This window comes from Megachile rotundata, chromosome 11 (assembly GCF_050947335.1).
Source record: "Megachile rotundata isolate GNS110a chromosome 11, iyMegRotu1, whole genome shotgun sequence".
NCBI classification, from domain to species: domain Eukaryota; kingdom Metazoa; phylum Arthropoda; class Insecta; order Hymenoptera; family Megachilidae; genus Megachile; species Megachile rotundata.
In genome coordinates this window covers 15,948,833-15,961,310 of record NC_134993.1, presented here as the reverse complement: position 1 = coordinate 15,961,310, position 12,478 = coordinate 15,948,833, and the positions used below count along the sequence as shown (strand labels likewise).

At 42.1% G+C, this 12,478-nt stretch overlaps 1 protein-coding gene across 2 annotated transcripts in view; it reads right to left on the bottom strand.

The window, feature by feature from the left end:
• SK (small conductance calcium-activated potassium channel) overlaps positions 1–12,478 on the bottom strand; it is a 152,524-nt gene that overhangs the window by 104,544 nt on the left and 35,502 nt on the right. For both annotated transcript variants that reach the window (XM_076537277.1, XM_076537278.1), the window contains exons 2-3: positions 6,871–7,385; positions 349–619 (exon numbers count right to left, since the gene is read on the bottom strand). In XM_076537277.1, the coding sequence (XP_076393392.1) occupies positions 349–619; positions 6,871–7,340 (741 nt within the window). In that variant the 5' untranslated portion in view covers positions 7,341–7,385. The remainder of the gene's footprint in view (positions 1–348; positions 620–6,870; positions 7,386–12,478) is intronic.

Here is a 12,478-nt window from a genome sequence, read left to right as displayed (position 1 = left end):
CAAAGCCGTATTAAATGCAAAGCGTCCAGGTTCCCATCGCGCATATCACGATAAGCGTACACAAAGTGAAACCGGATATCGAACACAGATATGTCCAAGGTGAAAGGCTGGTGAACGCAGTGAAGATTGCGAATAACAAAGTTGCCAGAAACCCTTTCATCTCGATGAAAAATTCGAAAAATCTGTACAGGTTCGCTACATTTTTTCCGAGCAATAAATAATTTGCATTCTATTCAAAACTGCAGCAAGACATTCTGGCTGGTTTCGTAACAATAAATAACTGCGAGCTTTAGTTTCTGGCAACGAAATGGAAGGGCGCAGATAACCCTTTGTTCGAGGGGTGCTCACCTGTCGGAATTGTCGAATGCCGCCATTGATCCGCAAGGAATCCGCCGCGATGCCCGCAATTCCGTCGCCCGGCTCGCGCAGCTGCCGCAGGGAGGCAGCACTCGGCGTGGCGCCGGTGTGCAGAGGGCAACAACATCCGGAACAACAGCACGCGGAAGCTTCCGGTTGAGAGCTTTGCCGTATTATACGAGCGCTCGGCGACGTCGTGACGAGAACCGGCGGCGGGGGTGCCTGGCACGGGCAACAGTGCTGCCCGCTTTTCACGCTTTCTCTGTAACAGAAATCGACGAACAGGTGTTATCGACAATCCCGCGATATTGCCTTGTTTTCACCGACTTTCCCATCAAAAGAGATACGCATCCGCGAACAACTTTCCAGGCGATTCGAAATTCGATTTTGAAGCACGAGTTTAATTTTCATATAGGATACAAAACGTTAACAATAGTCTATCGTATATATAATTTGTGCATGAAATTATTTGCACACGTAACAATAATATACAGCAGAACATAGCTGCGTACAAAACATTAACAATATTTTATCGTACATATAATTTGCGCATGAAATTTGCGCATGTAGCAATAATACAAACAAATAATATACAGCAAAACATTACAGTTATGTTACTCTGCCTCCACGGTAAAAATTAACGAGGTGATATTATTGCATACAGAACGAAATTAAATAACGTTACGTAGGAGGTTGGATCATGCGGCGACATTATCGCGAACGCATCGATCGACTGGTCACTAATGAAATTTCGTGTAGTAAACAGACGATGGTATTGTCGATTCCGGCATTGGTAGTTAATTATCTTATAGAACCTGCAAACACGTTGAATGTCAATAGAACTATCCCCTACATGCAGCATGTAGGCAAACCTGAGCAATGCTTGACGCGGACAATAGGCAGTACATATCGACGAGTTTCATCGCGATATGTGTATCGATATAGTGGGGTATAGCAGGAAGTAGCGTAATGGAACAGCTCTTTTTAAGAAACCAATAAAACTGGGAATATGCTGTGTAGGTAGGAAGGTGTATCGTTGCAGAAAAGATTGTCAGCAAAAGTGAGATTATTGTGCGAGTCTTGTCAGAGCTTTACTTAGCAAAATTAACTGCTAATGTAATTTAATTTTTCTTAATGTAAATTGATATTTACAGTGGACAGCTAAGAAGCAGTAATTTACACTGACTTCTGTATATTACACTGACTCTTCTGTGTACATGAGGTTGAAGATTATTTCTGAATCGCCATAGCGATAATCGAATTTCGAGTATAAAAAGTAATTTGATTCCGTGCCACGCACGGTTATTGATCAATACGAACATTCATAAACGAATGAAACTATTTTGCAGAGAAATAAACGAAATTGTTTTAGTCCTTTGCGCGATAAAATCAAGTTACAAGAGAAAGGGAAATAAAAAACCTTTTAATAAAAATAAAATTTATGAACGTAACTGTCATTATTGCCTTTTGCATGCAATATTTATGTTGCGTACATTTATTGAATAAATTTCTGCTAACCAACATAAATCAGATATCAATATTTCCATCGGAAAAAATTATTTCTCGATTAACAATAAAGCTTCCCAAACTTTTGAAACTCCACTTTGTTGGAAATTCCGGAAGCGACGCGAACAGACATTCCGTTTACCCGGGTCAGAATCCGCGTCTAAACACTCAATTTAGAAGACGTTGCCCAAAGGTAAAAGCGGAGAAGAAAAAAGGAAAAAGTGGAGTAGCTTGAACGCTGGAGAAAGGCTTAGCCTCGACGGAAGTACTTAACTAATTCGATTTTGCTCGCGGAATGTGCTCGTCTATTGTGACGGCGATGCTCTTTGTTCAACGTCTTTGTCGAAACGGAGTGCTCTTGACTTAGAACGTAGCTAATGCAGAGAAAGAGAAAGAGATACGGGGTCGTTGGCAGCTGCTTTCGCCGGTAATAACGCAATTAACGCTAGTCGCGCTTTGAACCCTTTCAAACGATTAACCGGAAATCACTGACTTCGCGTTTCCGGACAGTTACTCTTTCGTCGTTTAATCTTAGGGCTCATGCTAAATTTATTAGCTCTCGTAGGAGTATTAGATCTGGATCTGGTGTTAGATCTAATATTAGGTCAGATGCTAGGTATCTAGGATCTAATGTAGACATAGTATTAGATCTAGTATTAGGTCAGATGCTAGGTATCTAGGATCTAATGTAGACCTAGTATTAGATCTAGTATTAGGTCAGATGCTAGGTATCTAGGATCTAATGTAGACATAGTATTAGACCTAGTATTAGATCTAGTATTAGGTCAGACACTAGGTATCTAGGCTCTAATGTAGACCTAGTATTAGACCTAGTATTAAATCTAGTATTAGGTCAGACACTAAGTATCTAGGCTCTAATGTAGACATAGTATTAGACCTATTATTAGATCTAGTATTAGGTCAGACGGTAGGTATCTAGGCTCTAATGTAGACCTAGTATTAGACCTAGTATTAAATCTAGTATTAGGTCAGACACTAAGTATCTAGGCTCTAATGTAGACATAGTATTAAACCTAGTATTAGATCTAGTATTAGGTCAGATGCTAGATATCTAGGCTCTAATGTAGACCTAGTATTAAATCTAGTATTAGGTCAGACACTAGGTATCTGGATCTAATGTAGACCTAGTATTAAACCTAATATCAGGTCTGATACTTTAAGTCTTAATATCCATATTCTACTATTAACCCAGTAAGTTTAATCTGCACCTAGTACTGTAAACACCTAGTCCAATAGTCCGTTTCGTCGTTGCGTAGTCGTCGATTTAATTGCCGTAAAAATCCGTCCGATCGAAAGCGTCTGCTTCCTACGCTAGATTTCCCTTTACACGCCGCGTGGGTGTAGCCTGTATTCGATATGTTATTTCTTGTCCGGTTTGACAGGAAGTATGACACGCGTGGGTGTCTCGAAATCATTTATCCTTTTATCTTCAATCTGGCCGACCGACTTTGGGGTTAATTATTTTCGCTTCATTAACACGTATCATTCTCACATTACAAAGAGGTCGGTTATAAAATTCTATTTCTTTTCTAAATCAGCTTCGAATGTGAGGGCCTTAAAGCTACCTCAATAAAATAAAAATAACATATGTAATAAAAAGGCAAAATTACTTGCATCAGGCAAAATTTGATATCTAATGTTACTAAAGAATAATAGTAATTTTGCCCGATTTCTCCCATCGCCAAGTTACACAGGTGGTTTTCTCACCCATGTAGGTCATGAGAGCCTTGAAATATTGACAAGATATTGTTCACCAGTACGAGAGTACAGAATAGACCCAGAATACTCGAAAATCCAAATTTATCTTTTGCCAACACGAGGATGCTTCAAAGGCAGAAATCTCTTATGGTTGTTATATTCATGACGTTACGTTATTTCAATGAAAATTCCATGCTCCTTTCTGCGTTTCCTGCCCATAAATCTTTGACGAAGCATTACGCTCGACGACCGGTTGCATCGCTGTCGGGAGAATAATCCTGACGGATCGTACGCGTCTAGCCGCCATACTAAATGTCAGTGATTTATTGCGCCTTAAGGCACTAGATTGTACCTTTCATTTTTATATCTCATTGTTAGTGTATCAGCTTTCACGCCAGATTTACGACATTGTTGCTGGAGACGTTTGCATCGAGTGACAGTCGGAGTATCAACACTGTAGGAAGTCGCAGGATGCTTCAAATATAACGGAGATATATTTTTGGCCCTTTGTACTCGAAGGTAATTTGACTATTTGCAAATCAGCAACGCAGATAAAAAGTTAAATGAATTCTTTTGAGGTTACTATTTCTCTACTAATAATTTCCACGATTGTTTCACTATGTGTATACGTGTCATATTACAGAATCAGTTAAAAAATGCTTATTTCAAATTATTGTATTAAATAATGGTATGAGAGTCACCTCTCGAGCGCATTACCAAATCGCAACTTCACTCGGAAATTTTCTAAATTAAAAAGTTTCCCAAATCCCTTAATTCCTGAAAATTCCAAATTTCAACCCTTGCAAACTTTCCAAATTACAACCACGTCTCTCTGAAGCTTCCAAATATCAACCCTTGCAAACTTTCCAAATTACAAACACGTTCCTCTGAAAATTCCAAATTTCACCCTTACCCCCAAATAATTAACACCGTCCCTCCGAAAAAGTTTGCATTGCTAGAAGAAAGTTGCATGCCTCTCCCAGCTCCAGTTCCGTAAATATGTCTCCAGAGAAAGTTTGATAAAAAACGGCAGAAATATCAAGGTTAACAAGAAGGGTGCAAAAGGAGGGAATGAATGAAATACAGTGGCGTAGAGATTCGCTCGATTGGTCAGGGAGATGGCCCTTGAAGGATATATGGCGCGAACGTGGCCGAGAATAGGGCCAGGATATTTTGTGTACAACTACTTGGCATGTGACGCATCGGTGACTTTAAACGAGCCCAGATACGACGGGATAAATTATTGCCCGGGCATAAATCACTGGAGATTAAATAGCGTTAGCTCGTTGCTTTTCCAACAATTTTACCGCCTGACCAACTTTATGATCTCTCCGCCTGACAGTTATTACGTTTCGAGCGTGTTTGTTCTGTGCAAGAAATGGAACACTTTCTTCCCGATAATACGCTCTTTAAAGATACCGTGTTTTACAAAAGTGAATAAAATTTGAAAACTTCGGTAACTTCGCAAGATAAGGGACGTATTTTACAGCCTTCTAACTGAAATATGTGCAAAACTGACGGGCCGAAACCGAGCAGAAAAGCTTCTGCATTAACCGATCATTTAGCGTATACGTTTCCACCCTAACGAGGCATTAGTATTCGCAAATACGTGCTTTCGAAACGTTGCATTTACGCTTCATCCATCAACCCTCTTCCACGCTAATTACGTCTTGCAAATTTCTCGGCCGGTATAATGTTTTCGCGAATATCGTGAAATATAGAGGGGCGTGACATTTTGTGCGGCGATGTATAAGGAAATAGGGGTTGCCGCGGATTTCGAAATAGGAAATAACTGGCGCAATAGGGGTTGCGAGATCCCGCTGGATCCCGAAACGGGGTCGGGGCTTAACACTCTGTGCCGAAAACCGCGCACGAAGCCCTTTTTGAACGCGTGAAATTCGCTTCGACTATCAAACACAAAGGGAATAGATCAAAATCTGATTAAAAGTCTACTGTTACCCGTTTAACGCGCGAAGTGACTTTGTAACGGTATCGCGTTTTTATCCGGGGGAATTTTTTTAATTTAACTTGAAAGGCGCGGGAAGATTTTTCACATTTTCTTAACATTTTCCGGAAGTTTCAAGTTAATCAAGGTGGAAGCAAGTTACAAGGATTCGTTTCCCTTAAAATCGCATTTTTAGAACGCTCGATGAAGGCTGAAAGTTGATTAATTTATTTCAAACTTTCCGCGTTTATCCTTGTGGAGCTTTTATCTTTTTACTTGACTTGCGATTCGGGAAACCTGGAGATTGAATCAAATTCATACCATTTTGTCACAATTAACTTTTCTAAAATTTTTGAAGACCCTTCAAGAATACTTTTCAAACTTTGCAGAAATACGTAAGAAGTTTTTAGAGATTTAACTTTTTCGTTCTCTGAATAGTCTTCGAATAATACTCTGTCCATGTGTAGCGACATGTGTAAGAACGTGCATGGAAATTTCAAGGGATTGCAAAGTTCAATTACATAAAATCCAGTTAAGTCCCTAACGGTATATTATGGAGAGATTCAAGAAAATCCAAAGGATATTCCTCGCGAGTGGAATATTTTTAATAACAATATACAACGATATCAACCTAATCCTTTCAATCTTCCCTGCAATAAAATCTCACCTAATCATAGTCAGCCAGAAAAGTCCAACCAAATTCCCCGCAACGAATGTTCTTAATAACACAATCCCTCTCAAAGGCAGCTCAATTAACGACCCTTTGAACCTGCGAAATTACGCCAAAGCCTTCGAAACTACAGTTACATAAATCGAAACTTTCCCGACTATGAACCACCCTCAAAATGTTTTCGTGCTGCATTGTTCACGGCTGCAGATCCACTCGGTGTAACTGCGCGGGATAACGAACAACAGACAAGACTGTTCCCAGGCAATCGCCATTAGTTCGTTAACGAAACGACCGTCGAACGCTTTAATTGGAGACGAATTGTCCCTGAAACGTACCAACCAATTCTCGGTGATATACCGAGATCCACTGCTTGATTTACGAATTCTTGCAAAGTGGTTCTTGCACGATACAGAAATTCTAATAAATTTTGTAAATATATTTGGAGAACGATGACCTTAGCTTTGAGATGACCTTGATATTCTTTTAAGATGACGTTACTAATAGGATGACATGCGAGGAAGGTCCCATTCCTCCTTTCGGTTACAACATTTCTGACACTTGATAGATAAGGGTGTATCCCGTTAGCTCTACATGTCACAGTTACATGTGACGACTCGAGTAAAAATCATGCGCTTTGAAAGTGACAGCACAGCAGAAAGTATAGTGAAATTACCTGGAGACGCTCCTAGCCAGGTGCAGCGCCGAAGATGGCGCCAGAGAGTCCCTGCGATCGCAACGACACCTGTGCTGATGGGAGGGTTGCCTGGAGCGATATCCGGCGGACACAACCGGTTGCTGCAATTGCGTTTGCGGTTGGGGTTGCGGTTGTAGCGGCTGTAACTGTGGTTGGAGTTCGCCGTCGAGTCTGCAATGCAGCTCGATGTCCGGTACCGATCTGGTGGCCGGATCCTCGGTGGTGCCGCTCTCCTCGGAGCCGCCGAGCCCCGAGACCGACAACTGGGGCGAGGCAACCAGAAAGGTTGCTCGATCCTGTCGCGTGAGCACCGGCTTGCCCTGAGACGCCGCGGCAACCACGACCGGAGGGGGTGGCGCCCTGCTTAGCAGGGCAGCCGTCTCCTCGTTGGAACCGTAATCGGTACCGTTCCCACCCTCCTGAGAGCCGACATTCCCGTTCGTGTTCATCTTGCGGCCGGGTTCTCTTTTTCTGTCGCGTCACGTCGCCATTTCCTGAAACAAACAATATTCTCTTACTGAGATATTCTAACCAAGCTGTTCTATCAGGTTTTCCAAATCGTCACATTCTGAATGTCCTAAATTTCCAAATACACAGGTCCTCATATCCACAAACTCCTAAATTCTATCACCATATTTGGACATCTCACCTCTTCAAATTTCCAAATACTCAAGTTCCTTGTTCCTCAAATCTTCACATCCACAATGTCCTAAATTTCTGAGTACAGAAACCCTCATATCCTCAAATTCCTAAATTCTATCGCCATATTTGGACATCTCACCTCTTCAAATTTCCAAATACTCAAGTTCCTCGTTCTCCAAATCTTCATATCCACAATGTCCTAAATTTCCAAGTACAGAAATGCTCATATCCCTAAACTCCTAAATTCTATCGCCATATTTCCACAATCCACCTCTTCAAATTTCCATATACTGAAGTTCTCTGTTCCCCAAATCTTCACATGCCCAAAATCCTAAATTTGCACGTACCTCCCGGTACCCCAAGTTCCCAAATCCCGTCGCCATATTTCCAAATCCTGTCTCTGCAAATTTCCAAATACACAAGCTCTGCGTTCCCCAAATCTTCACGTTCCCCTAATCCCAGTGTCCTAAGTTTCCAAGTACCCCAATTCTCCCCAAATTTCCCCATCGCCATATTTCCAAATTGCACTCTCCAAATTTCCGAAAGTGTTCCAGTTCCATCCTGAGCCAACATCATCAACATCCTAGTCCAATCTCCTCCTCCCTCAAATAAATAAAAGAATCGTGAAGCGATTAATCGATCGAGATGTAGACAGCGGACTGAACATCTGTTGCCAATAAAGTTTGATCAAAGGCGACGAAACGGTGGCGGGGCGCTTTCCGCGGGCCATTTAACGAAGTTGCTCGGAGGATAAGCTGGAACACTTGCGTAAATATACAGGAACCTATTTTGGTGACGAGACAGGCTGAAGGCAAACGAGCGACATGCTTTGGTAGTACGTTAATGCGTACGGCTTCGTCGTGACAATATTATAAACAGACGAGAAACGTTCCCGAACCGTTTTTCCCGGGGCTTTGCGAAGCCTTGCGCGATAAAAGGAAATTGTCTCGGTATGCGGGGCTTCTTTCTTCTACTGACCTCTTCTTTCTTGGTTAAACGCCCTTTACTGAACAGCTTCGAAACCGAAATATTTTGTACCTCATTGTAATGTAGAAACTTGCTCCCTCTTGCTTTGCCAAGATATTTTGCGATAAAGTTACATTCTTTCTTTACTTAACAATTCATTTATCACATTTTACGCGAGACGGGAAGAAATAAAATTCCTCGCGGTAACTGCGCCCGCGAACAACGTGGTCATAGAATCATGGAAATGAAATTCGTGTTTGCCTTCAATTCACGGAACGTAAATGAGGAATAATGGATGAACAGGCTCACTGGTCTTTTTCGTTTCCACGGGCTGGAAAAAATAAAAATTCCCGGCTATTCCGAAATAGCTGCGATACGAACCCTCTGCAATTTGGGCCGCTGCCGATAGCGCTCAAATTTTCAACAAAAAGCGATCGCTTCTCGCCTCGAAGTCTGATTTTAATTACGTTTTGCAGTGCTTTATTTTAATCTGGAGATCAATTACGCACGGACCAATTACAGACTTAATTAACAAGATTTCACTTAGTTGTGTTAATAATGTTGCAGTGTTGCAATATTTATGAGTTCTCTGCTGCAATAAGGACTTCAAAATCTGAGTACATACATATGTATGAAATTGCACGAGTGCAACATAGTGTACATGAAATATGCACATTTTTTTGTGCATTTAAGGGTTGAAGTCGCTTGATACAATAACAAATAACTGGAGATAAATTTAAATCATAGAAGACTACGAAAGACTACAAGCGCAAAAGACAAAAGCGTGACACAGTTGCTAAAAGCACGTAGTCAGGTTACGGAGGATGAAGTAGCTCTTTTCTCAGCTTTGCCAAACCACCGTGAAACAACATTCTGCGTTTTCAACGAGACACGCTTTGGCGTAGATTTAAAAAGAAAGAAGTGCGGACCGAAATTTGTACTGTTGCGTATTTTAGGTATCTTTGAAAGGTTGTGAAGCATAATTTACTTAAATGGACCCAAAACTGTCTGTACAGTTTTTGATGCTCATAATCTATGATGTCATCTATACATGTGACACACATCTGGAGTCAATGTGCTAAAATTAACAACGTGTAATTAAAATAAAATTCCAACATGGTACTTTAATGAATATTTCAAAGAGTACATTCCCGTTAATATTTCGAAGAAAATATCTCACGCAATATCCTCGATCGATTCGACCATCGATCGTTTTTCCAGCAGAGGAGAAAATCCGTATATTAAGGGATTAAGGTGCACGAAGCAGAATTCCCCGATCGTTTCGAAGAGCGAAGCAGAAAATGTTTTATCCAACTCGTGTCTACTTTTCTATCGGGAAATAGCTTTGCCCAGAGAAGATGCAGATGCAAGTGAAAATTCGGAAATTCGGTGTGTGGAGATACAGCGCGTGGGGATATAAGGCGTGGAAATATGGCGCATGGAGATTCGGTGCGTGGAGATATGGCGCGTGGAGATTCGGTGCGTGGAAATATGGCGCGTGGAGATTCGGTGCGTGGAAATATGGCGCGTGGAGATTCGGTGCGTGGAAATATGGCGCGTGGAGATTCGGTGCGTGGAGATCCAGCGCGTGGAAATACGACGCGTGGAGATTCGGTGCGTGGAGATATGGCGCGTGGAGATTCGGTGCGTGGAAATATGGCGCGTGGAGATCCAGCGCGTGGAAATACGACGCGTGGAGATTCAGTGCGTGGAAATACGACGCGTGGAGATTCGGTGCGTGGAGATATGGCGCGTGGAGATTCGGTGCGTGGAAATATGGCGCGTGGAGATCCAGCGCGTGGAAATACGACGCGTGGAGATTCGGTGCGTGGAGATCCGGCGCGTGGAAATACGACGCGTGGAAATTCGGTGCGTGGAGATCCAGCGCGTGGGAATACGACGCGTGGAGATTCGGTGCGTGGAGATATGGCGCGTGGAGATTCGGTGCGTGGAAATATGACGCGTGGAGATCCAGCGCGTGGAAATACGACGCGTGGAGATACAGTGCGTGGAAATACGACGCGTGGAGATTCGGTGCGTGGAAATACGACGCCTGGAGATTCGGTGCGTGAAGATCCAGCGCGTGGAAATACCACGCGAGTACTGTCATGATTTTTCAAGTTCATGAAGCTGATCGTAAAACCAAAAGGGTTCAAAAGGTCAGAAGGTGATTCTTGACATTTCCGAGTTGGCGAACTCGTTCAGTTATTTACCGGGATGTTCACGTCGAATGCAGCTACAGCGCTAAATAAAACCATCGTATGTAAATACCAACGTATTCATAGTGGGTGTTCTGGTCGAACGGACGATGGTTATTGAGCAGCTTTCAAACTGCGATACATGCAACCTGGTAACGCGTCAATAGAGATGCTTCAAAGTTGCAAAATTCTATTTCAAAACATTTATCGTACTCTTGACAATTTCAAAGTACCAAATTTGAGAAGAGCTAAAAGTTCAAAACACCAGAGACAATTTCAAAAAGCACTGAAATAGGAGAGCAAAATTTGAGACTCGCCCCGGGCAGAAATTCGGTTAGCGCTGGAAATTCGACTCATTAGGGCTGTGCCCTAAGGGGTGAGAAATTAATCGTCGAACCAGGGAATCGGCGCCGCTTTGATTCGCCTGGAAGCCGATGGCAAGAGTATTCTTGGAGGGTGCTCCTGCAAGGCATTATGGAACTGGGACACGTAAACGCGAAGGACAAGCGTGCCGGCACACTCGGTTTGTTCATTGTCCATTAATTAGAAAGCTCAAAGCACGGCCTTCGTTTCGAGGAGCTTCGAGAGACGTTGATCCGCGACTATTAACAAGTTTCGTTTCATCTTCCGCTGCAACGTTTCCGCTCTTTCTAATTAGGCTACGAATGTTTCTAGCCGTTATTTTGGCAGAGGTTTATGTACTCATTGACTGCGTTAAATGTCGTTTCCGTAAATGACCACTCGTTAACTGCCTTATTGTCAAGATTGACAAAAATGTTGAAATTAAAAATATTTATCGTTCTAAAAATTTTCATCTTAACGTCTGCGAGATTTCAGCAAAGTTTAGAACGATTCAAGCCAGATCATTCACCTGGACTAAGAGGGTTCGAAGAGAAGTAAAGAACGTAACGAACAAGTTCAAATTTCCCGTAAAGAAAATTTATATCCTCGAGTGTGCTATTTGAAGCACCGTGGAGAGTAACTTTCCAGTGCTGAAAATGGAACAATTCCTTGAACTCGGAAGATCCGTGAGCGAGTGCAGGGTTTACCGAAGAACGAACCGTGCCAGCAATATGGCTAATGAGCACATTTCAGCGAGTTTCAGATCGTTACGACTACTAATTAGGTATCATTGCTTTCCTACCTCTGTCACGTTTGGGCGTAATAAAACCTCCATATGTTCCTAAATGCCGGAGCGTGTGTTTCTACGAGAAAATTGATTGGACCTTTAATGAACACGGTCGAAATTAGATCGAGTATCAACGATTAAAACTTGAGTTAATGAAATTCTGAAGTGTACAAATGGTCAAGTTCAATTGCTGAGAGAAATGTTGGGAGAAATAAGGTTCGAAAATCAGTGGCCAACATTTGAAACTCTGGAAACAAAATCCTTTGATGGCCAATAAAGAGAGCATTGCACCGAGAACAGATAATGGCCGTCACGATCGTAAAGTACATACGTGGAACCGGAAGTAAGGGCAACGGAACTTCAGTCGATAGCGCGCTACATAGGTGTCGCTGTTATCTGAAACTTCAGATGCCTCTGGCCGAGCTTCGTGATTAGATAACGGACTTCAAACTGGGTAATATGTTCGCTTGATCGATAAGAAATCGAACGACTGAGGTTTCCCTTCAACCACTCGATTGCTCCTACATTTTTATAAAGACAAATCACATCTCATATGGGCTAAATATCCACATTCTGAATTGCAAGAATTTAGAACTTATCAAACATGAAATTTTTAAAATTACAAACTTGCAAAAATAACACCTATGGACTA